The 22,319-nt window shown below is 37.0% G+C and overlaps 3 protein-coding genes across 3 annotated transcripts; 2 read left to right on the forward strand and 1 right to left on the reverse strand.

Annotated features, from left to right (window-relative positions):
* Window positions 1-2,960: 2,960 nt before the first annotated feature.
* Window positions 2,961-4,988, reverse strand: LOC110739903 (putative B3 domain-containing protein Os03g0621600). The gene is made up of 4 exons (XM_021920384.1): window positions 4,694-4,988; window positions 3,846-3,964; window positions 3,280-3,754; window positions 2,961-3,187 (listed from the first exon to the last, which is right to left on the reverse strand). The coding sequence occupies exons 2-4, from the start codon at window positions 3,960-3,962 to the stop codon at window positions 2,961-2,963; spliced, it is 819 nt and encodes a 272-aa protein (XP_021776076.1). The 5' UTR covers window positions 3,963-3,964; window positions 4,694-4,988.
* A 182-nt stretch (window positions 4,989-5,170) lies between these two features.
* LOC110739865 (sucrose-phosphatase 2-like) lies at window positions 5,171-10,878 on the forward strand. Its single transcript, XM_021920345.1, has 9 exons — window positions 5,171-5,364; window positions 5,610-5,685; window positions 5,763-6,062; window positions 6,616-6,717; window positions 6,835-7,029; window positions 7,115-7,405; window positions 8,629-8,815; window positions 10,421-10,467; window positions 10,545-10,878. The coding sequence occupies exons 2-9, from the start codon at window positions 5,626-5,628 to the stop codon at window positions 10,638-10,640; spliced, it is 1,278 nt and encodes a 425-aa protein (XP_021776037.1). The 5' UTR covers window positions 5,171-5,364; window positions 5,610-5,625; the 3' UTR covers window positions 10,641-10,878.
* A 10,784-nt stretch (window positions 10,879-21,662) lies between these two features.
* On the forward strand, window positions 21,663-22,319 carry LOC110739904. Its single transcript, XM_021920385.1, has one exon. The coding sequence runs from the start codon at window positions 21,663-21,665 to the stop codon at window positions 22,317-22,319; it is 657 nt and encodes a 218-aa protein (XP_021776077.1).

Below are 22,319 nucleotides of genomic sequence, written 5' to 3' on the forward strand. Positions count from 1 at the left end.
ACACGCACAGCATGCTGCGATGGCTGGCTCTGCTTGGCTAGCAAGCACATACAACCACACACACGCACGCATGGCTTGCGATGCTGCGTGCTGCGCTGTGCGATGCCCAGTATGTTGCGATGCTCATGCTAGGTGAGTGCAATGCTTGCGGCTGGGTGCATGGCCCAGCACACTAGCACGCTAGCATACGCTAGTTGCTAGCATGCTTGCGGCATGCTTTGCGATGTGCATGGTAGCTTAGGCTAGCTTAGAGGCTACGACCTAGCTCAAACCTGTCGCTTGTTGAATCTACGTCTCGTCGAATTCTAAATTCGACTCGACTTACGACGCTCTAAGCTAGACATCCGACGTCTTTGTTCGTAATACTCTAATGACTCATCTAATACTTCAGATTGATTCGTCGTTTCGGATTGGTTATTCGATAGGGGTGCGACCGGAAGGGTTTAGTCAAGATTAAGCCGTAATATTAATTATGCATTAATATTACTGATCGAAAGCGGCCTCCACCTAGGCATTCCGATCACTTGACCTTACTGAAGAATTAGCTTTCTAATAATTCTGAACCCTCTATCGGAATAATACACTTGTTGGAAGGACACCATTCCTTTCACCTTCGGACTGATGTCCCTTTGCTTTACCGGTCCCAGGCTGAGGTTGGGACTTGGTTTGTTCCATTACTCGGCTCAAATGTATTTATTTGAAGCATCAAGGGCTTCCTCCAAGGTCTGTGAGGTATGCATAACCATGAAGTCGAGAAATTTCCCGATTGGCAGCCCATTCTGTAGTGTAAAAACGGCTAGCCCTTGGTCCGGATTTGTGATTCTGGAGAACTCGTTGTTGAATCGAGTCAGATAGTCTCGAAGACTCTCTTCGTCTCCCTGCTGCAAGCTCATAAGCTCAGCAGTGGTTTTCTCTCGGCGATTTACCGTGGAAAATGTACTCTTGAATTTGTGAGAGAGGTCCTACCATCCAGTGATTGACCCCTCTTCCACCCCCTTAGTAATCCAAGCTTGTGCTACTCCCTTCAGAGTTGTAGGGAAGTACTTGCACCAGGTTGCTTCGGATAGAGGGTTCAGGTACATATGCCCCTCGTAGGAGGCTATATGCTCCTTCGTATCTGAAGTCCCGTCATAGGTAATGTGCGCTTGGATCTTCACCATTGGCACTTTTTCTTCCAGGATCCACGGAACAAATGGAGACTTGGAAGGCTTCATTACTGCCTTCCCTTTGGTCCTAGCCGTTGGGACCTTGCTTCCCTCTCCCCAGGAGGTGGAAGTGGTTTTCGTCCTCGGTTGGGACTGTGAAGGGTAGGGCTGACTCTCATGAGGGTACGTCAGGTGGCTGTGAATGCTCACCTCCCTCCAGCCGATACGTTCATGAATGTTTCAGCGAACAGTATCGGTTCGCACGGACGCGATGTTACTGCTTTTGAAGCTTCGGCCTCGGATTCCTTGAAGAACTGGGGGTTTCTTGTTTTTTTTCCCCGCATCCTCTAAATATCCTCTTCCCAATTTTCCCCGAGTTCTTTTTGAGATGGAGCTCCTCCTCCATCTTCTTGACCTATTCTCCTTCTTTGGTTTCTCGGCTGCTCAATTGTATCAGCATGCACCGAGCAGACAGGAGGGGGGGACCTGTTGATTTGCCTGGGCCTTCATGAAATCCATGAAGAGCGCTAGGGCTTTTGCTACCTCTTCCGAAGTGGGACCCGTTTGGGGTGTCCACCTCGGGTGAGACTACGAGTGGCGGCTAGGAGTTGGACTCTTAGCATTCGACTGACTCGGCCGGCGAGAGCTCGACGGCTGACCAGTGTTGTGAGATGGTCTCTCAGGCGAGGCTTTCTCGGAAGAGGCAACCTCTAAAGACGAAGAAGAGGAAGGACCTTTCTTCACAGCGGAATATGAAGGGTTAATTTTCTTTGCACTCTTAGTCATATTGCTAAGTGAATTGATTTTTGGCTTATTTGTTATTGTCTTTCCCACAGACGACGCCAAATTATTTTGGGCACAATAGGTCATTCGGCTGGACCTTAGTAGTGGGCTGAAGACTGGACTTGGACCAAGTGACGACTAGGACGAGGGTTTCTTGCATAGCAAACACACGTAAATTGGCCTCGGGGGTGTAGCCGAGGAAGGCTCCTCCAATGTCGAAGTTAGTACAGTGTATTTAGAGAGAAAAAGCTATGCAAGAGAATTTAATGCTTGAGGCTTTGTGTAGATAAAATGAGAAGGATAGAAGTCAAGACTTTTATATCTTGCACTTGAGAGAGCTATTGGGCTCTTTAGTCACATGGACTTGCCATGTGGATTGGGCTGCTTTGACTAATCCTTGGCATGCTTGAGGAGATTTAAATCTTTTTAACCCTTTTATTTATGGACCGGCCCAATTAGAGTAAATTGGACCCAAACACTAATAATTTAGACATTAACTAATTCACAACTACTCCATAACTCTTTAGCAAGATCAATACCTCCCGTAATCCTTTACGAAGAACGTTAACGGGAGACGGGACACTTCCAGTCCAATTTGATGAACTATTTCCACACACAAAATTTGGAGGAAAAGTTCGCTTCATGCAAAAATTAGTGTATTAGTTGTGGTAGTAGACTAGTAGTGTACAACTAGGGGTGTACACCGGTCCAAAACCAGACCGGACCTGGACCGGACCTGTTTGGACCGGGGACCTGAATTGGGTAATTATGAGGATCGGGGACCGGACCTGAATTAACAGGTCCGGTTCCGGGCTAGACCTGAAAAATCAGGTCCGATCCAGGTTTGGACCTGAATGGACCTGTTTTGTGATTTTTTCGCTTTTTTTTTTATTTTTTTTAATAAAAAACTTGTTGGACCTGCATATGGACCTGCGTATGGACCTGTTTTGTGATTTTTAGACCTGTTGCATAATTAAATAATTACATACAAACCAAAATTATTAATCACAAAAGTACAAAACTACATAAAGTCTATAAAAGTATAAAGTCCCAATTCTCAAACACCAAAAATACCAAAAAAAAAAAAACATAAATTCGATATGAAGTACTTTTTGCTATCTGAAACACAGGAAACACTCTCTTATTATCCTTCATGCTGCGCCTATAACACTCTGCCATCTTGGAAGCCCTTTTCTTTTCTCCAGGTTTAAGATCCCGCCTATTCGATATGAAGTACTTTTGGCTTTGAGGAAATTTTCCTGCATCATGGCCATCAAATTATAATACAGTAATACATACATGAATTCAAATTATAGACAAACTCTAATGAGGAATGACTAGTTTGTATTACCTTCACTTGAGCTTCCTCTTCTCTCCCTCTTTTCTTCCGTTATTACATGACTTACATCCTCAGTCTCTTCTTCGTCTTCCTTCCACAAAGAATAATCCTCTGATGATGAGTCACAAATCTCAATTTCTTCTTTAGCCACACTACCATGGTTGATGTGGAGATTACTTGTACAAGAGAATCTTCTTGAGATTGAATTGGAATTAATGGAAAAGTGACAACCCTCTTTCTCGCAACCACTCTTGTCAAACACTGACACCTCAAACGAGGAGTCTCCAACAAAACGGAACACTAAGAAGTCATTTGTTTCCACTCCATTGTCACGAACAAACTGTTTCCATCCATCTGTAAACACCAATGGCCTTTCATCATATGTACTCGAGAGTCTGATTTTCCATTTGTGTTTACTTGGCGCTATAAGTGTACACCACGGGGAGAGTTTCTCCTTGAAACACTCCATGAACTTCTGAGGAATATTCTGCAAGAAATGTTCACCAAAAAATTCAATCAAGTGAGCTAATATATATTAATAATATAAGTGCAGTTGCTTTCATAACATATTTTCCTACCATTTGGTGCTCAAAATCGCCATACATGACCTTGAAGAATTGGTGTTTTGTTGCAGGAAGTTCAGACCAATAATTATAATTCTCCGCAATTTTACAGCCTTCGCATTTCTTCCCCATAACTGCAGTGATAAATTTAGGTGACACCGAACATAGAAATAACATAGAAATTCAGACATTATTCATGTTCCCATATTATATGTCAGAATTTACTCAAACTCCTGAAGAATTGGTGCTAAATTGTAAGGAATTCAGACCAATATTTATAGATCTGCTATTTCTCAACCAGTGCATTTTTCTGCAATGATAAGTTTATGCAACAACACTTATATAATGACTAATAACATAGAATTTATGCATCCGAATGCATAAAATCAACTATTCAATTTGAAGCCATGCCAAAGGTCAATGCAAAGTACTAGATAAACACTAGACTACTAGATGTTTACAATCTAATCACTACTTTCTCTGCTCTTCTGATTTTATTAAACCCTAAAACCCTAAACTTTAAACTAAAAAAAACCAAAAAAAAAACATAAATTCGAAGATAAACCATACTTGTTATCAATTCTAAACATTAAACCCTAAAACCCTAAACTTTAAACTAAAAAAAACCAAAAAAAAAACATAAATTCGAAAGAAATTCGAAAATAAACCAAAAAAGAAAAAACATAAATTCGAAAACATTGAAGTAAAAAAAAGAAATTCAACATGCAAACATCAAATAATCATTATAAGCAATTGAAACATGAATAAACATATAAATTCTAACACTTAATTCATTATTTCGAATACAAAATACCCAAACATAATTAGATAATTTAGATTTACATTAAAAAAAAATAACTTACCGGAGAAATGGAAAATCGCGCAGTAGCTGTCTCATGCGGTGGTCGGTGGGCGCCTGGGCTTCGCCTGAGAGAGTGAGGAAGGCAGGAGGTGTCGGCGGTGGGCGTTGCCGCGTTGGGCTGAGACTGGAGACAGTGAGCGTGACTGCGTGAGGGAGAGGGGGAGACAACCTGTTTGTTAGGGTTAGAATGAAATGAAAGAGAACTGAAGCGTCACTCAAGCAGCAGCGTTATTTTGATTTTTGAATTTTTTTTTTTTTTTAAAAATACAATTTTTCCGGGTTTCAGGTCCGGACCTGAAAACCCCGGGTTTAGACCGGGTCCGGACCGGAACCGGGAACCTTGATTTTTAAGGAACGGGACCGGACCTGAATCAACAGGTCCGGGTCAGGTCCGGTCCGAATCAGGTCGGTTCAGGTCCGGTTTCAGATCCGGTCCAGTTTTTGTACACCCCTATGTACAACAGTACAACTTGTCCGTAAGCCAAAAACAAAAGAACCGCCAAAGATATTCCTCGATCCTATACTTTTGGATCTCCCAATTTTATCATCTTCACGCTCTTCAATATCATTTAGCCACACAAATTCATTTGTTTTTCTCCCTAAATTCATCATTTCCAGATACCATTCATGTATTAATTCTTCAATATTATTCGCCTTTTGCTTCGATTTCGGGTAATCAATTAATTTTCCAGAATTTGATTTTCTCGCTTTATGTTACATTTGATCATCCATTTTAATTGTATTAGTTGAATTCGAACTTTAATTTCAAATTTACGCTCTCATTTTGATTACTTTTATCGCATCCATTTCGAATCTTCGTGAAGTTTTTTGCGGGATATTTAAAAAAAATGAAAAAAAAATAAAATTAATTTAATAAATTTAGGGATTATATTGATTGATTGATTTCATTTTTTTAGGGTAATTTTTTGAATAATGGATCGTCTTAGTTCACCGGCACGGCTAATGATAGTTTCAGATCTTGATCATACAATGGTAAGGTGGTTTAATCACTTAAAATTCATCAAATTCTGGAGTTTTTGATCTGAAAATGAGTGATTTCTGCATTTTAGGTTGATCATCATGATGCTGAGAATCTATCTCTTTTGAGGTTCAATGCTTTGTGGGAATCGAATTATCGCCACGATTCGTTGCTGGTGTTTTCGACTGGAAGATCTCTAACCCTTTACAAGGAGTTGAGGAAGGAGAAACCCATGTTGACTCCAGATATCACAATTATGTCAGTAGGCACTGAGATTACATATGGTAAATCCATGGTGCCGGATGACGGTTGGTTCGAAATTTTAAGTCAAAAATGGGATAGGAATATAGTGATTGAAGAGGCCAGCAAGTTTTCTGAGCTCAAGCCTCAGGTATATAGTTATGCTAATGATTTGTAGTCTTGTATTAGTTGTTTTAGCTTGGTGAATTTGCCTGGTTGAATGCAACAACAACAGCAACATAGACTTAGTCTCAAAATGACTTGGGGTCGGCTAACATGAATTGTCACAAGCAACTGTAAAGTGATAGTAGATGTAAAAAAAACGAGAAAAAATAGTGACCAAAAAATGTAGTTTTCTTCATCTTCAAATGTTTTTTGTTAACAAAGAGTTTTTTTCATATTAGTTTTATTATATGGAAGTATCATAGTTTAATCTATGTGCGGTTGAGGTTGGGTGGATTGGCTGGAAAGTGTTTTGACGTTGGAGAATAATGATCGTGTCTGAAATCTGATTGTTATGTCAATAGAGCAATGTTCCTGTCAAACCTTTTCATGTAGTTAGCTACGTAGGGAAAGTAGTGTAAGTGAGATGGAAGAGTCTTTCTCTGCACTAATTATTACATGTCTCTGCACTAATTATTACGAAGTATGATAGTAGTATATGATTTATATTTCTGTATTTCTTAGTTTTTGAGTCAATGCAGGCTGAGACAGAGCAACGGCCACACAAAATTAGCTTTTACGTTGAGAAGGAGAAAGCACAACAAGTGACTAAGGATCTTTCCGAGAGATTGGAAAAGCGTGGGGTAATAGCCTCTTATTATTGTAAAACAAGATTTGATTTAGTCTTCTATTCTTATTTTGCATCTCTGGAACTTAAAGCTCTCTTGTTTCTGAAATTGGTGGCTTTGACTATTTTCCAGTTGGATGCAAAGATAATATACAGTGGAGGGATTGACTTGGATATATTGCCACAAGGGGCTGGAAAAGGACAAGCACTTGCTTATTTACATAAGAAGTTTAAGTCCGAGGGTAAACTACCCATCAATACCCTTGTATGTGGTGATTCTGGAAATGATGCTGAGCTCTTCAGCATTCCAGACGTTCATGGTGTCATGGTTGGTTGCTAGATCACTTATTTATCACAGTTTCATATTTATTAAGGCAGATGTGGTAACTTTTTCTGTAGTGAATGTATTGCAGGTTAGCAATGCTCAAGAGGAATTGCTGCAATGGCATGCACAAAATGCAAAAGGAAATCCCAAAATTATCCATGCAACTGAAAGATGTGCTGCTGGAATAATACAGGCTATTAGTCACTTCAACCTTGGTCCCAGCATCTCTCCTAGAGATGTTATGGATTTTACTGAATGTCAGCTGGAGCATGTGAACCCGGGTCATGAAATCGTTAAATTTTACTTGTTTTATGAGAGATGGAGACGTGGTGAAGTTGAAAACTCTGAGTCGTACTATGCAAGCCTCAAAGTAGTCTGTGTATGTTATGATTTACCTTCACTATCCTCCTTTTGAATGTTTATTTTGCAAATTACCCATGATTGCAATGCATGTCTTTTTTAAACATTAAATACTCTAAGAGTCTTTTTTTCTTCCCTATGTGTCGTGTTCTTTCCTGAGACAATTCGCTGACTTTACACTGTAGCTCTTTTCTTTATTCCACTTATATAATAAAAGTATGTTTTGTATTATGTTTTACAGAATATCTTTCACCAATTCTCACTTATTGTGCTGTTGTTTTAGCTGACTGGATTTCTTGAGAATCATGTAGTTTCATTCTTTCCAAATATAGAGCATGATTATATTCTTATAATAAATGGACATTTTTTCGTTTATTGATCACCATCTTAAAGTTGAATTGAGACTTGACAACTGGCCAAAATTTTGAGTAACTGGTAAATATATAATATATATTTTTTTTGTTGTTGAAGTTTCATGGTTGATGATGTAATCTATATGTAATGAAAAAAACAAAAAAAAATTAAAATGCTTTTGTTTAGTTCAGTGGAATTGGTTATGTTTTCTTTTACTTGAGAGTGATTTCTTCCTATGCAGTGATTTCAAAAATGTATTATGCGAAAGCAGTGGTGGACTGTGCCATTTTAGTCCAAAGTTGGATAGCTTTCTAAATTGTATCAGGTTGAGAAGGTTTTGCAAGTTGATTTATTTATTTTTATTTTTGTTAATATTTCTTAGATCACAAAATCTGTGTTTTGACTTTTGAAATGCTGTCCTTTTAAGGTACTCAATTTCCCAAGTTTTCTGGTACTTAGCTTGTTACCCTTGGAGAAAATGAATGCTTACATGGTTATGCTTTTATGGTGGTTATCCCTGTTGAATATGCATTTGTTGTCTTTCTAAATATAAAGCCTTTTTCCTGTTTGCATTTGGTGGGTCATAGAAGATATATTGAGAAAATGTTTATGAATTTACCACTTTCTCTCTGATACATCTATAATCAATTTTCTTCTGTCTTCTATTTTGATCTGTGACAGCACTTAGCTATTCTGTTAAGAAGGTGTTCTGATCTTGGTCTATGGAGTATGTAACAGCTAAATGTAACCATATCGTTGGATTCTATCTTAAAAGCATAGTGGATAGTACTTTGTTTCGTTGTGTTATTATTGTACTTACTAATATTTAAATCTTTGAACTACGTATATTACTCCTAAACTATTCTTGTTTCATTTCCATCATTACAGCATCCTTCAGGGGTTTTCATCCATCCATCTGGGGAGGAGCTCTCTCTTCATGACAGCATAGATAAACTTAAAAAATGCTATGGAGATCGCCAGGGAACAAAGTACCGAGTTTGGGTTGATCGCCTTTTGCCAACAAGGATAAGTAATGATGCATGGCTAGTGAGTTTTGATAAATGGGAATCGACTGGTAAGGACCTTTTTCTTAAAAAAATTAATTATTTTAATTCACTAACCTTACTTTTCATGCTGTATTAATTTTGCTCTGTTTTCATGGTAGTGATATTAAGTTGTTTTCTACCCTAGAAACTTATTGTCCTTGGGTTAGTTTTAAGGAAAGTAAAAATGGCTGGAACAGTGAACAAGACATTGACATTCTATGAATTTGATGCAAACATAGATGATTTTTTATTCTTAACATGGGAATTGTGATAGAGTAGAGATGGTAAACAACTCTGTCAGATCTGCTTTAGGACCAGTAATTTTCAGTTTGGATCTTTATTGTGAGTGATTATCCCAAATATGTAAAAAGATAAGACATCACTTATTCTGGAACAATAGCCAAAAGATAAGACATCACTCATAAAAAGAGGAAGTATTTCTTACACTAAGGCACTGATTGGTTTGAAGTTAAATATTTTCAATAAAGAATGAGTTTTCATGGAAAACCACAATTGCAAATTAGTTTCCTTCATTTTTGGTTCCTTACAAGAAAAGTTATAGAGATTAAAATTAGGAGTGGAAAGGTGAGGATGAATGAGAGGAAAGTAAAGAGGATGGAGGAAAATGCGCCTTCCCTTGTTTTGTAAAGGAAAATGTTTTCCACCATTGAGAGTGTAATTATCCACCAATGGGAAAAATTATTTTCCACCCATTCACAAACCAAACAAAGGAAAATGCGGGAAAATTATTTCCATGCAAACATTTTACATCAAACCAAACACACCCTAAACTGAACAAAGAGATAAGAGAAGATAATTTAATAGGATAAAGAGTGCTACAAGAGAGAAGGTATAGGAGATAGAAGAAAAGGAAAAGACGATTGATAAGTTCAAGTGTATTTGTTGATCCTACAAGAGAGAATATAAAGGAACTAGAAGGAGCTAGTTGGGTTTGACCCCTTATTTATCTGCTGTTTAGGTTTGGTAAAATTTGGACATGGAGTAAAGTTTTATGTTCCAAACTTATAAAACCAGTTGTTTTTCTGCTCATTGTAAAGACGAATAAAATCTAGTCAGGTCTAGAAAGGACAAGTCCATGAAGTACCTTGAATCTTATTGCTGTTTTACTTGTCTATGATATTGATGACTTGAGATGTCGAGTGGGAAGTTGCTGTGAATGATATTGTCATTGGAGCACGTGCTGTGAATCTGTAATTCTGTGAAGAACAAAGGAAATGTTTGCAGCTTAACACAACTTTATCTGATTTCTGTTCTGAGCATAAATGTTTTTAATATTGATTATGAGAGAAACATCCATTTGGTTGTTGATAATTGCATTGGGCTTCTCCGTAAGCAAATTTCTATGGTGATTGACTGGCTTTATATATAAAGTAAGACACTGCAGCAACCGAACCTTAATAATACCAATTGAACTGATAAAGGTAATTTTCATTTGGACGGACATGTACACCAAGAAACACCCTTTTTAAATCTTGACTTGAGGTCAATTGATGTTAGGCTTCAGCTTTTTTTTAATTTTCTGGAGCTATCTCTTTGTTTAACCAAAATAGTTCATCTATGAAAAGATTTTTGATTTGTTTTGCATGTAATTAACATTTGGCTCATGCTTTCAGGCGAAGAGCGCCAGTGTGGTGTAGTCACAACTCTATTGAGATCTAAGGCAAGTGCAAGACTGTAATATACGTGTCCTTTCTCACTCTGTGCAAGGTTCTTTGAGTTTGACCATTTATTGTGCAGGTTGCCGACTCCTTAAGTGACCTGTTATGGGAGCATGTGCATCAAACATGGTTGGACGGGTATGCTGCGAAGGATCAGAACTCTTGGATGTTGTAGATTTTCCCACCTTGTGCTGGATGGAGTGTTGATCCAAGAGGTGTATTTTTGTAAAACCTCAATACTGTTTTAGCGGCTGGGATGTAATCATCCTCGTAATAAACCAAAGTGCTTTGCAACATGTTTAATTGCTTTCAACGCTCAAACGGATCGAATATACCATTTTCTGCTTTGAGCAATTATACACATATAACAAATTAACAATTATAACAGTTATGTTACGTACTCGGATTTATCAGCTCCCTTTTTTGCATTCTCTCTAGTGAAGTTTGCAGAGGTAATAGTTTCAGCCTCTTGAGACTATAGTGCTAGCCCACAAGCCTAGAGATTTCCCACTTCCACAATTCCACGACACGGTAGAGTTGGATGATTTCATTGCATTTTTAATACAGGAAGACTTAACCACGGTAGACTGTAGATTCTTTGAATTTAAAATTTATAGCACAGTTGACATGACCATTGATGAAAGTGCACTCTAGTGTAATTTGTTTTTTTTGTACATGTATTTGGGCATACAAATTATCATTATTTGACGATTGTCCAAAAGTTGCTTGTAAGAGCTAGTAAAGCTTGTTTTAGTAGCTTTGTTTCTGCAAGGGTAATAAGCGCCCCTAGTAGCTCAAGTTGCGTTACTTCGTTGTATTTTGTGTATCTGTATTTTGCGTACTTTGTTTGATCAATGAACGATTGATATTATGTCAATAAAATTGTCCAATATAGAACCACAAGCTAAGTTAGGGATTCTGTACACAAGACTACTAACTAAGAGGCTTTCCATATTGAATGAAGCATTAACTATGTGACCATGTTATCCATTGAATATTTGAACTAATGAGTAACATGACTCATTTCGACTTAATTCTACGTAGACGATGCCATTGTTTGTAATATTTGTATGGATTGACTTAAGTTTGAATTATATTTTTACTTTGAAAAGATTTTAAAAGGCAAAGACAATGGAGTATTGACTAACTAAGAGCATTCACATTGGTGGGAATTAGGGTTCCCTTTTTTTGAGAAAAAAATGAAAAAGGGAACCTTCCCACCAATGTTTTTGCCTTCCCATATAATAAATTTAGTTGATAAGGTAAATAAAGAAGGAACCATCTCAAACAAATTAGCAAAAGCAAGTAATGGTCCCTTTGTAAAAATAGGAGGGAGAAAAGGAGGTGGGGTATGGAAAAGTAGGAGATAGAAGGTAAATGGGGAGGTTAATGAATGTAGGTATGGGATTATGAAATGAAAAATGTATGTGATAAAGTTAGTGGAAAGTGATGTGAATTAATGAACAATGAGGTGAGGAGAGAGAAATTATGAGGAGGTAAATGAATGTGGATGTTCTAAGATAATCACCAATGTTGAAACACTACCCTCCCCAATGACACTCTCTCTCCTCTTTTGGGGGCTTCCCACCATTGTGGGTAGGTTGCCCAAAAGACAAAATTTTTAGGGATGCTATAGAATTGGAGCACCCTCCCAAATTGTAAAACCATGTACATGTGACGTGTGGGTATATGATTCCAACGGTTACTTGTATAAATAGCTGACACTTGTCATGATTTAAATTTAACATTGTAGTGGGGTATTAAAAAGTATGTAGGAGAGATAAAGTTTTGGGCAAGCCTAGCCAGTGTTACAAGGTTCGCGATACGGAGGCTGGAATTGTGACTTAGTTCGTTCGTACCGGACAAAATACAAACGCGACTTGATTCGCATGTGGTCGCGACCCAAATCGTAAAATTGACGACCCGATTTCAAAGACTAAGGCTATACTTTTGTGTTTTTAGGGTTAAAGGTTGTTTACGACTCAAAGATCAGGTGTTGAAGCTTAAAAAATGGTGGAGAATAGAGGTTGAAGACAGACATAGGAGAGAGGAGAGAGAAATCAGAACATTGGATACTACTTCTTTTTTATTAATAAATTAAGTGAATATTAGGACAGAAAAGTCAGAAAATCGAATGATAGTACTAGACCAATTAGTATTTGAATGGCTTAAATTAAATATAGACAATTGGACTCCACACTCTATTAGTTTCCTCTTTATTTTTATGACACCCACCCTTTTACAGTTTTACTTACTGTTTATGGTTTTTAAAATATATCAGATACGATTGACCTAGGGGCAAGGCATTATTTCTACTTTTATTTTTTTCAAAATACAGAGTATATACTTCTTCATACCCATCGTACCGAAATCACCAAAGGGCAGCGTTCCGCGTATTCTTTTTCATACCACGTTTCGAATTGTACCCCGTACCTTGTAACATTGAGCCTAACATTGTGGGGAGCAAAAAAATATTATGAGGAGGGTAGATAATAATATAAGTAGAAAGTGACGTGGATGAAAGAGAAGATGAGGTGGAAGAACGAGGGAAGGGAAGGGATAAAATTTGGGCAACCTTAACATTGTGAATTTAGGCAACGCAAGGAAGCAAAGCTGCCCAAATGCACTCTCTCTCCTCTTTTGGGGCTCCCCATCATTGTAAATGTGTTGCCCATTTACAAAAATATCTGGGGATGCTTAGGTTTTGAGGCACCCTCCCAAAACAAAAGAAAAGCGATGCTTGACATGTGGCATGGAGAATGGTTGTCATATTTTATTTTATTTTGTTGCACATATTTTGGTCTAATCAATTCTTGACAAGTTTTGTGATGGGATAATTAAAATATGTAGGAGAAAGTGTTTTGGGTAAGCCTAGCACTGTGAAGAGAAAATTAATTTGGAAAGGATATAGAGTAAATTTAGTGGAAAGTGAGGTAGAGGAAGGAGGATAGGAGAGAGAAAATTTGGGCTTGTCTTGCAATGAGGGTGCTCTACTACTCTATAGCATCATCAACATTGGGAGAGCAGCCTCCCCTAACACACTCTCTCTCCACTTTATGGGGCTTCCCACCATTGTGGGTATGTTGCCCAAAAGATAATTTTTTGGGAATGCTCTAGAAATGAAGCACCATTCCAAATTGCAAAAGCATCTAGTTTTGACACGTAGCAATACATTTCTGACAACTATTTCATTTATTTTTTTTTTAATTTTATAATTTAAGGTCCAATAAAAAAAGTGGCATGTGTTGCGGTCGCATTTAACCTGTTTCTAAATGACTATTTATTTAATTTTTGATCAATTAAATAAAGGTAATTGAAAGTAGTTGGCTTATTTCAAATGCTACGAGGAAGGTGATGCATTTCACAAATTACGGAATGTTAGAAGATATGAAAGTAGCACATTATGTGCCTTATGTCGCGGGAGGAGTGCATATCACCTGTACGATGCCTGAGTTCCCAAGACATGATCCAAGCCAACCTTTCGCATAAGTGCAACAGACATTGTAAACACATATAAATTAGGATAATAAAACGCAATAACATTAACCGGCCTGTACCAAGACAAATGCATCAATATAGACTCACATGCAGATGGAGACAGCCTCAAATAGTCATATGGGATTTGTTGTGCTATAGCATTCATGTGACATTTAGCACAATTACACCGAAGTGACCGAACTGGTGGTTGCATATAAAAAGGTAAGAAAAAAAAAATATTACGAATACTAATTATATTGATCTTTTTTCTTTGTCATAAATTTTCAAACTTATATAATTTGAGGAAATGTATTCCACAGAGCAACACCCATTTCTTTTTTCCTTTTTTTTTTATCATTATCGCCACTAATGTTAAAAATTCTTCATTTTTTTCATATCGTGCTAATCTATAACAAGTATAAAATAACACAAACCACAAGTATCTTGTATCTTTTCTTTAAAAAAATAATAAAAAAAAATAAGTATCTTGTGTCCCCCTTTCATTTCCTCCTTATTTTTTTCGATTTTTTTTTTTCAAATAAGAAAATAAAATAGGAAAAATTAACAAGAATAATCCCACCTTTGCCACTTCTGCTCAAAACAATCACACCTTTAAATAATTTAGAAACAATCCCACCTTTGATACACATCTGCTCAAAATGGTCCTATTTACCTGCAACTTATTTAACAGGTTGATTTTTTTTTTTAAACCTCTCCTCCCACCCCCTTTCATGGCAACCATTATCATGACCACCACCCAGATGGCCAGACCCCCACTACAGCACCACTCCTTCTCACCTGACTTCGACACCCCACCTGGCCACCAAGACCCCCTCACTTGACCCCACCTTTCAACACTCGGTCTTTCCTCATGCCCCCATTCCTTCACTCACTACTTTTTTATTTTTTATTATTATTAAATTTTTATTTTTAATAAATTATAGAAAATACTCACCAAGATTAAATTTTGATGAAACAGAACACCCATTTTAATTGGGTGTGGGATTCGATTTGGGTTTCAATTTTTTTTGGAAAAAACTAAATTTTATTTTGGATGGCAAACCGGGGTGGTTTCAGAAAGAGATACAATTAGGGTAATGAGTTGTAAAAAGGGCTTAGATTATTAGTTAAAAGTATATTAGAAGAACACATTAATAATGCTAATTATATTGATAGTAATGATGATGATTATTGTGTTTACAAGTCAAGTAATTTATATTCTTCATCTTTTATTGAGCTGCGAAATGCGGTTGGTGGTGGTGTGATGGAGTTGCGTGGGGTGTGGGTATTGCGCAAGGTGTAGTGGTGTGATGGTCGGTGGTTGTGGCTGGTGGCGGGGGATCGGGGAAGGGGTTGAGGCTGGTATTGGCGGGGGATTAGGGAAGGGGTTGGGGCAAGCTCCGGTAAAGATGGTTTACGTTGGGGAAGAAGGAAGGGGCAGGTTCTTAATTTTGGCTTTTTTTTTAATTATTATCATTTATTATTTTTTAATTATTAAAAAAATACGATGAATCATAAATTGACATGTGGCAATCAAGTCACCTTCTAAAACTGGTCACCTAGTTAATAAACTGATCATGGGATTGTTTTGAGCAAATGGGGGCCAAAGGTGGGATTATTTCTAGATTACTCAAAGGTGGGAATGTTTTGAGCAGAAGTGGCAAAGGTGGGATTATTCTTTTTAATTTTTCCAATAAAATATCCTTATTTTAATTCACTATATGTATATTTACTTTATATCTCATTATGGGTGCATTTCTAATGTTACTCCTTCCTTTTAAACTTTTCATTTTTTTTTCAAGAGAAAGACAATAGACTTTAAAAAAAATAAACAAACACATTCCTTGCAAGCACATTTTATTTTCCAATTTTATTAATATTATTAATAGTTCATACACTGCAAGGGCCAAAGTTGATTTATTATTCCATATTAATTTATTTACACTTTTTCCATGTTAGGTCTTGTTATCTTCACCATAAAAATAAGGACAATTTCACTTTTGCTACCACCAAAAGGCATGCACCTCAGTTTTGCTACCCCTCTAATTTTTTTTTTTTTATTTTACTACCACCTAAATCATAGTTGTTAAAAATTTCTACCACTTAATGGAATCCATTAGGATTCCGTTAAGTTTATTAAAAAAAAAAAACCCAGCCACCCTCAACTGCCCCCCCTCCCCCTTGCCGGCGACCGGCGCCCAATGCTTTGGCCGGCGCCGGCGACCCCAACCCAATCCTTTTCCCCACCAACGCAACCCACCCCTCCTCCCTTATCCCTTTCTCGCTGCCCCAACCCCTACCCTGAAACCAGAAAACACCCTCCCTCCCCATCCCCCCACCGGAATCGGCCCCCCTCCCCTTCTCCCACCCTGAATCGACCCCACCTCCCCTTCCCCCACCCAAAAATCGGCACCCCTAACCCATAAACACCACCCCTAAACCACCATAAGCGAAACCCTAAAACCCGTTTAGGGTGGTTTCGGGCTGGTGTTTATGGGTTAGAGGTGCCGGTTTTTGGGTGAGGTTTCGGGCTGGAGAAGGGGAGGTGATGGGATGGGATTTTGGGACTGAGGAAAGGGAGTAGGTGGGATTTTGGCGATGGCTAGGTAGGGAGGTGGTTTCGGTGGTGGGTTAGGGGAGGAAGGGTGGACGAAATCGGGGAGGAAAAGGGATGGGGTGGCCGGGAATGGGGTGGGGAAGGGAGGGGATGGCCGAAATCGGGAAGGGAAGGGAGTTGGTGGCCGGATCGGGGAGGTAGATCATGGCTGGAATGGGGTAGGGGGCCGGTGGTAGGGGCTGCCGGAATCTGGGTTAGAGTTTTTTTTTATAATAAACTTAACAGAATCCTAACTCATTCCGTTAAGTGGTAGCAAATTTTAACAATGTGTTTTTGTGTGGTAGTAAAATAAAATAAAAAATTTAAGGGGTAGCAAAACTGAGGTGCCTGCCTTTTGGTGGTAGCAAAATTGAAATTGTCCTAAAAATAATTTACTTTTAGTGAACATAATTTGAAATCTCTAAAAATTAGTAACTTCAAAGAACAAATATAATAGATAAAGATAAAGTAAAAATAAGTTTGAATCGGTAAAAATAAGTCCAATTCAACAAATACAATTCAGTTCAGCAAAAAATAAGGTGAGGAAAATCGAGTCTAATTTCACATTGTCCATTTGTCTTAAAATCACACTTGTTTTTGTGTTTGCTTTGATAATTTCCTAGTGTTGGCACAATTGTACTTGACATTTTTATGGTAGAGGTGGATGTACCAAGCTTGGTACATCCAACCAAGCGGAAAGAACATATAACTGTTTTGTAAAGAACATATAGCAGTTTTGTAAAGAACATTCATCTTTATGTTATTTTTGTATATCCCTTATGTTCTTTTGTTATAAACTTTATGTTCTTTTGTTATATCTTTTATGATCTTTTGTTTTATTCTTTATGTACTTCTTCTAAGCTTTTGTTTTTCTTGTTTATCTTGTATGTGTTTTATTGCTGATATTCTTTAAAGTCAACCTTATGTTCTTTGAATTTAACTATTATGATCTTTGAGGTATTAAACGATCATAATAGATGTTTTAACATATGTTATTCTTAAATAAGATTTTAACGCCATTTTTAATTATTATGGTCTTTGAGGTATTGAACGATCATAATAGATGTTTTAAATTAGATTTTAATGCCATTTTAATTATTATAATATTAATTGTGAATATTTTTTTGGAAAAATAGAAACTAATAATCTCAATTTTGTCATTTATGCTCAAAATAATCCCATCTTTTTGAAATCTGGAAACAATCCCACTTTAACCCCATATTCTCAAAACAAGCCTTTTACCGGTTTGTGAAATTGGTAACTTGTTTTAGAAGGTGACTTGCCACGTGTCACCTTCTAATTGGTCCAATTTTAATTTTTTTAATTAAAAAAACAAAATAAAAATAAGTTTTTAAAGAATCAACCTCCTTCTTCCTGAATCCCAACCACCCAACATCACCCACCCCTGCCGGCAAACACCAACCCCCTCCCCAGCGAACAGAAGCCCCCTCCCCGACAAACAGAGGGCCTTGTGAAATTGCAAAAGCAGATTTTTGGTGAATTTCTTTTGTTGAACATTGCAACTACATTGAAATATTTGATCAAAACAGAACACTATACTTAAGCATGAAATTCAATATTGAGTTCGATAATCACAAACCAAATTGAACCCGAGATAAAATAATCTTATTCATACTCATCAAATTCAATTCAATTTTATAAACCTTACAAAATAAATTTTTTTTTTTTAATAATGTTCAAAACCAAATGCTGAAGTCTGCCCCTATTCAACATCTCTATAAAAATATATAAAAAGCAAGAATTATGAAGAATTGAATCAAATTAAAAGCATCAGACTAATTAATAAATAAAATCAAAGGAAAAAAAATTTGATAAAAAGGGCTCATATCAAGGGGTTTGGGGGGGGGGGGGGGTTAGGGGTTTTGTGGGGGGTCAGGTTTAAGGGTTTCATGGGTGGTCGGGTTTAGGGGTTTGGGTGTGGTTGCGGTGGTCGGATTTTGGGTAAGGGGTGGTCGAATTTAGGGGTTAGAGGGTTAGAGGGTAAGGGGTGGTCGAATTTAGGGGTTAAGGGGTTTCAAGGTGGCCATGGAAGAAGGTGGTGTGGTGGTGGCCATGGAAGGAGCAAGGAGGGAGACTTAAGGTTGAAGAAGAGAGTTAAATTTTTTTAAAAAAATTAACCTATTTAACAGGTTATAGGTCAAAAGGTTTGTTTTGAGAATATGGGAGTTAAAGGTGGGATTATTTCTAGATTTCGAAAGTGTAGAATTGTTTTGAGCAGAAATGGCAAAGGTGGGATTATTAGTTTTCATTTTTCCTATTTTTTTTAGTTCTATATTTTTTTTTAAATATTAATTATCATTTAATAACTATGTATATATTTTTTTTGAATCATTCAAGAAAATGAAGTTTGATGACAATATTCTTTTGGGACCTCCTCTATTAATGATTGACTTTCAAACCTAAAGAACATCCGTAATATTAATAAAGAAAATGATAATATTATGAAATGAACATTATTTATATTCACCCACCATAATCTAAAGACAAAATTCAAAAAATATTTCACAATAAGCAATGAATATTATGTCACAAATAAAAGTACATTACATTGACAATCAAAGAATATGGACATTTACGATAGTTTATCATTATTTGATGGACAAATACACTTTAATAATCCCAACTTTGCCCAATTTATTTTAAATAATCCTAAATTTCGATTATTCTGCAATAATCCCAACTTTCATCTGCATTTTCTTTATTCAATCCCAACTGCCCGAAACCTGGAGAAAGAGTTAAATTTCTTTTACAAAAATACAATTTCCGCGTATCTCTTATTTATTGGTTTAAAAAAATATTAATAATTGTTTTTTTTAAAAAAAGAAGATTAAAAAAAAACAAAACCAAGCCTGCCATGACCACCACCGATGGCCACGGCCTCCCCAGCCACCACCCATTTCCGACCCCTCCTTTCCGGATTTCCAACCCTAATTCCCAATTTCATGCGGCCACCACCCCTTTCCGACTCCCTTCCCCCCACCCCGACCAAGCCTCGAAATCGTAGTTGTTGGGACCAATTTCGAAGGTGGGAGAAGGAAAGGTATCGGTTTCTGGGCTGTAGGAAGGGGGTGAGGAACTGGTCGATTTAGGGGGTTGGGTTGGGGAAGGGCGGTGGCGATTTGTGCAGGAGCTGGCGGAGAGCTAGCGGAAGATCCGGGGAGACGTTTCAACGTTGGCGATTTCGGAAGTGGGGTTGGAGTGGGGGGTCGATTTCTGGTGTTAGGGTTGTTTCTGTGGCGAAAACAGGTGGCAGGGGGCTGAGAGGGGGTGGTTCGAGGGTCGGCTGGGCTAAAGGGCCACCTTTGGTGGCTGCCTGGTTGTTTGGATTTTATTTTTTTTCTTTTTCTTTTTCTTTTTTTTTAATTTTTTGTACTAATCACTTGTTGACATGTGTTGGGTAACCTAGAGTAAATGGTAGTTGACTTTTGTTGACTGGTTTGGGATCGAAGAAAGAAAACACAGGTGAAAGTTGGGATTATTGCAGAATAATCAAAAGTTGAGATTATTTAAAGTAAATTGGGCATAATTGGGATTAATAAAGTGTATTTTTCCTTATTTGATATAATAATGATCATATAAAAAGAAAATAATGTTAATAATTAAGTACATTATGTTTTCTAATAAAGAACATTTTTTAATCATGTAAAGAACAATACAAGGTATACATAATATATAGTATGATCCAAAAACAATAATTTGAAAATTGAAATTATAAATTTTGAAAAATGAAATCTTGAATTATTTTTGGAGGAATTAATTTTAAGAAATTGTATTTTTTTTTTTAAATATTTACCATTAAATGTAGGTAAAAGATTTACTTAGTATTTAAAGTGGATGCTCGAAAATTATCATGTTCGTTACATTTTAACAATAGTTACTTACAATTCTATAATATGTTCTTTTCACTCTGGCTATATGTTCTTTATATTTGTGCAATATGCTCTTTATATTTTTGTAATACTCCCTCCGATCCGTTATATGTTACTCGCAACAAACTAGTTGTGCGCGAACTCCTAGGTAAACGATTGAAGGGGTTTTAATTAAAGGGAAAATGTATGTAATTAAGTGGGATAAAAAAGGAGGGAAAGTTGATGGACCCAATTTTTTTGTAATAAAAACATGTGACTAACTTTTAAGAGGGACTTTTTTCCCTCCAATAATTTCATGAAATTTCAAATTTTGCTCAAATTCAACCCAATGTCATCCTTCATCATTTTCACTTCAAAATCCCCTTATATATATACACCCATATCATTCATCAGATTCAAATGAGTTTTTTTTTTTTTTTTTTTTTTTTTTTTTTTTTTTTTTTTTTTGGGGTGGGGGTTTCGAATAGTAATGTTTAATTACAAAAACCATCAACCACCAGAAATAAAAAAGAACCCTACAATTAGCCATTAAAATTAGTCCTAATTTTTAAGTGCCCTTTTAGTAGCAGCAGCAGTAGTATGTACAAAAATTAGGCTCCATTGAAAACTTCCAAAAAATAACGTCAAACACCACTTCATCACCTATAAAAAAAAATAAGGGACTCATGGAAAATTTCTTTGATGAAGAATTCTACGGTTTACAACAACTATTAATGGAAGAAGACATTACTATTCCAATGGAAATACAGAGACAAAATCAAATGATGGCGACATGGAAACACATGAAGCAGATAATTCAGATGCAGAAGAAGAACCACTAAAAGGAGCTATGCTGCAGCCCTTAAGGTTTTACATGTCACAATCCACAAGCTAATAAAGAAAAGGGGCAGACTAAGGACACACACAAGCAATAATCACCCAGTATTCAGTTACAACCACAAAATAACAAGACTGAAGTGGGGTACTAAGTCAGGTGAATCCAATACCAGTTATTGGTAACCCTACATTTAGGGATATGCAACAAGTAATCTACTAGATAAGAAGTGGTTCTACCTTAACCCAAAAACAAGAAGGTTTTATCTTCTACCAAATGAGGAAAACCCATATAGAGAACAACAATTAAAGAGCTTCAAGGTGAAGGCTATCTTCATGGGGATGATAGGCAAGCCCCTTCATAATGAACATGGACATATGGGACACTTAGGGAAGTATGGTCTTTTCCCTTTTGTTAAGTATGAAAGGGCCAAAAGGAAAAAGTAAAAACAGAGATGCTGGCACATTAGAAACTAAGGCAATTCAGAGTGTCAACAAAGAAGCAATCAGGGACATGTTGCTCAACAACATCATACCAACAATCCATGCACAATGGCTAGCTCAATTATCAAAGGATATAATCATACAATGGGACAATTCCAAGCCTTATCAAATCCCTAAGGATGATGAATTTCAGGCAGCAACACAAGCATATGGTTTCAACATTCAATTTGTATTCCAAACTGCTCAATCACCAGACCTCAATGTATTGGATCTAGGTCTGCTCAATGTCATAAAATCAATTGAATACCAATCATTTCCCAAAAATTTGGATGAATTAATTGAGAAAATGGAAGAGGCATTTGAAGAATTTGATCCTATTATGAACAAGCATACATGGATCACTCTACAATCATGTATGATTGAAATACTGGAGAAACAAGGTGGGAATAATTTTGCACCACCACACATGGGGAAGAGGAGATTAGACAACGAAGGAAGACTTCCACAGCTGTTGAAAGTGGACAAGGGACTCATCACTCAAGCTGTCAACTACTTAAACACCATATCCATTCCAGCAACAGGTGTGAATGTAGATGCACAAGATATGGAGGTGGGATGCAGGCTAATGAATTGA

The sequence above is a fragment of the Chenopodium quinoa genome, unplaced genomic scaffold (assembly GCF_001683475.1).
Source record: "Chenopodium quinoa cultivar QQ74 unplaced genomic scaffold, ASM168347v1, whole genome shotgun sequence".
Taxonomy (NCBI): Eukaryota; Viridiplantae; Streptophyta; class Magnoliopsida; order Caryophyllales; family Amaranthaceae; genus Chenopodium; species Chenopodium quinoa.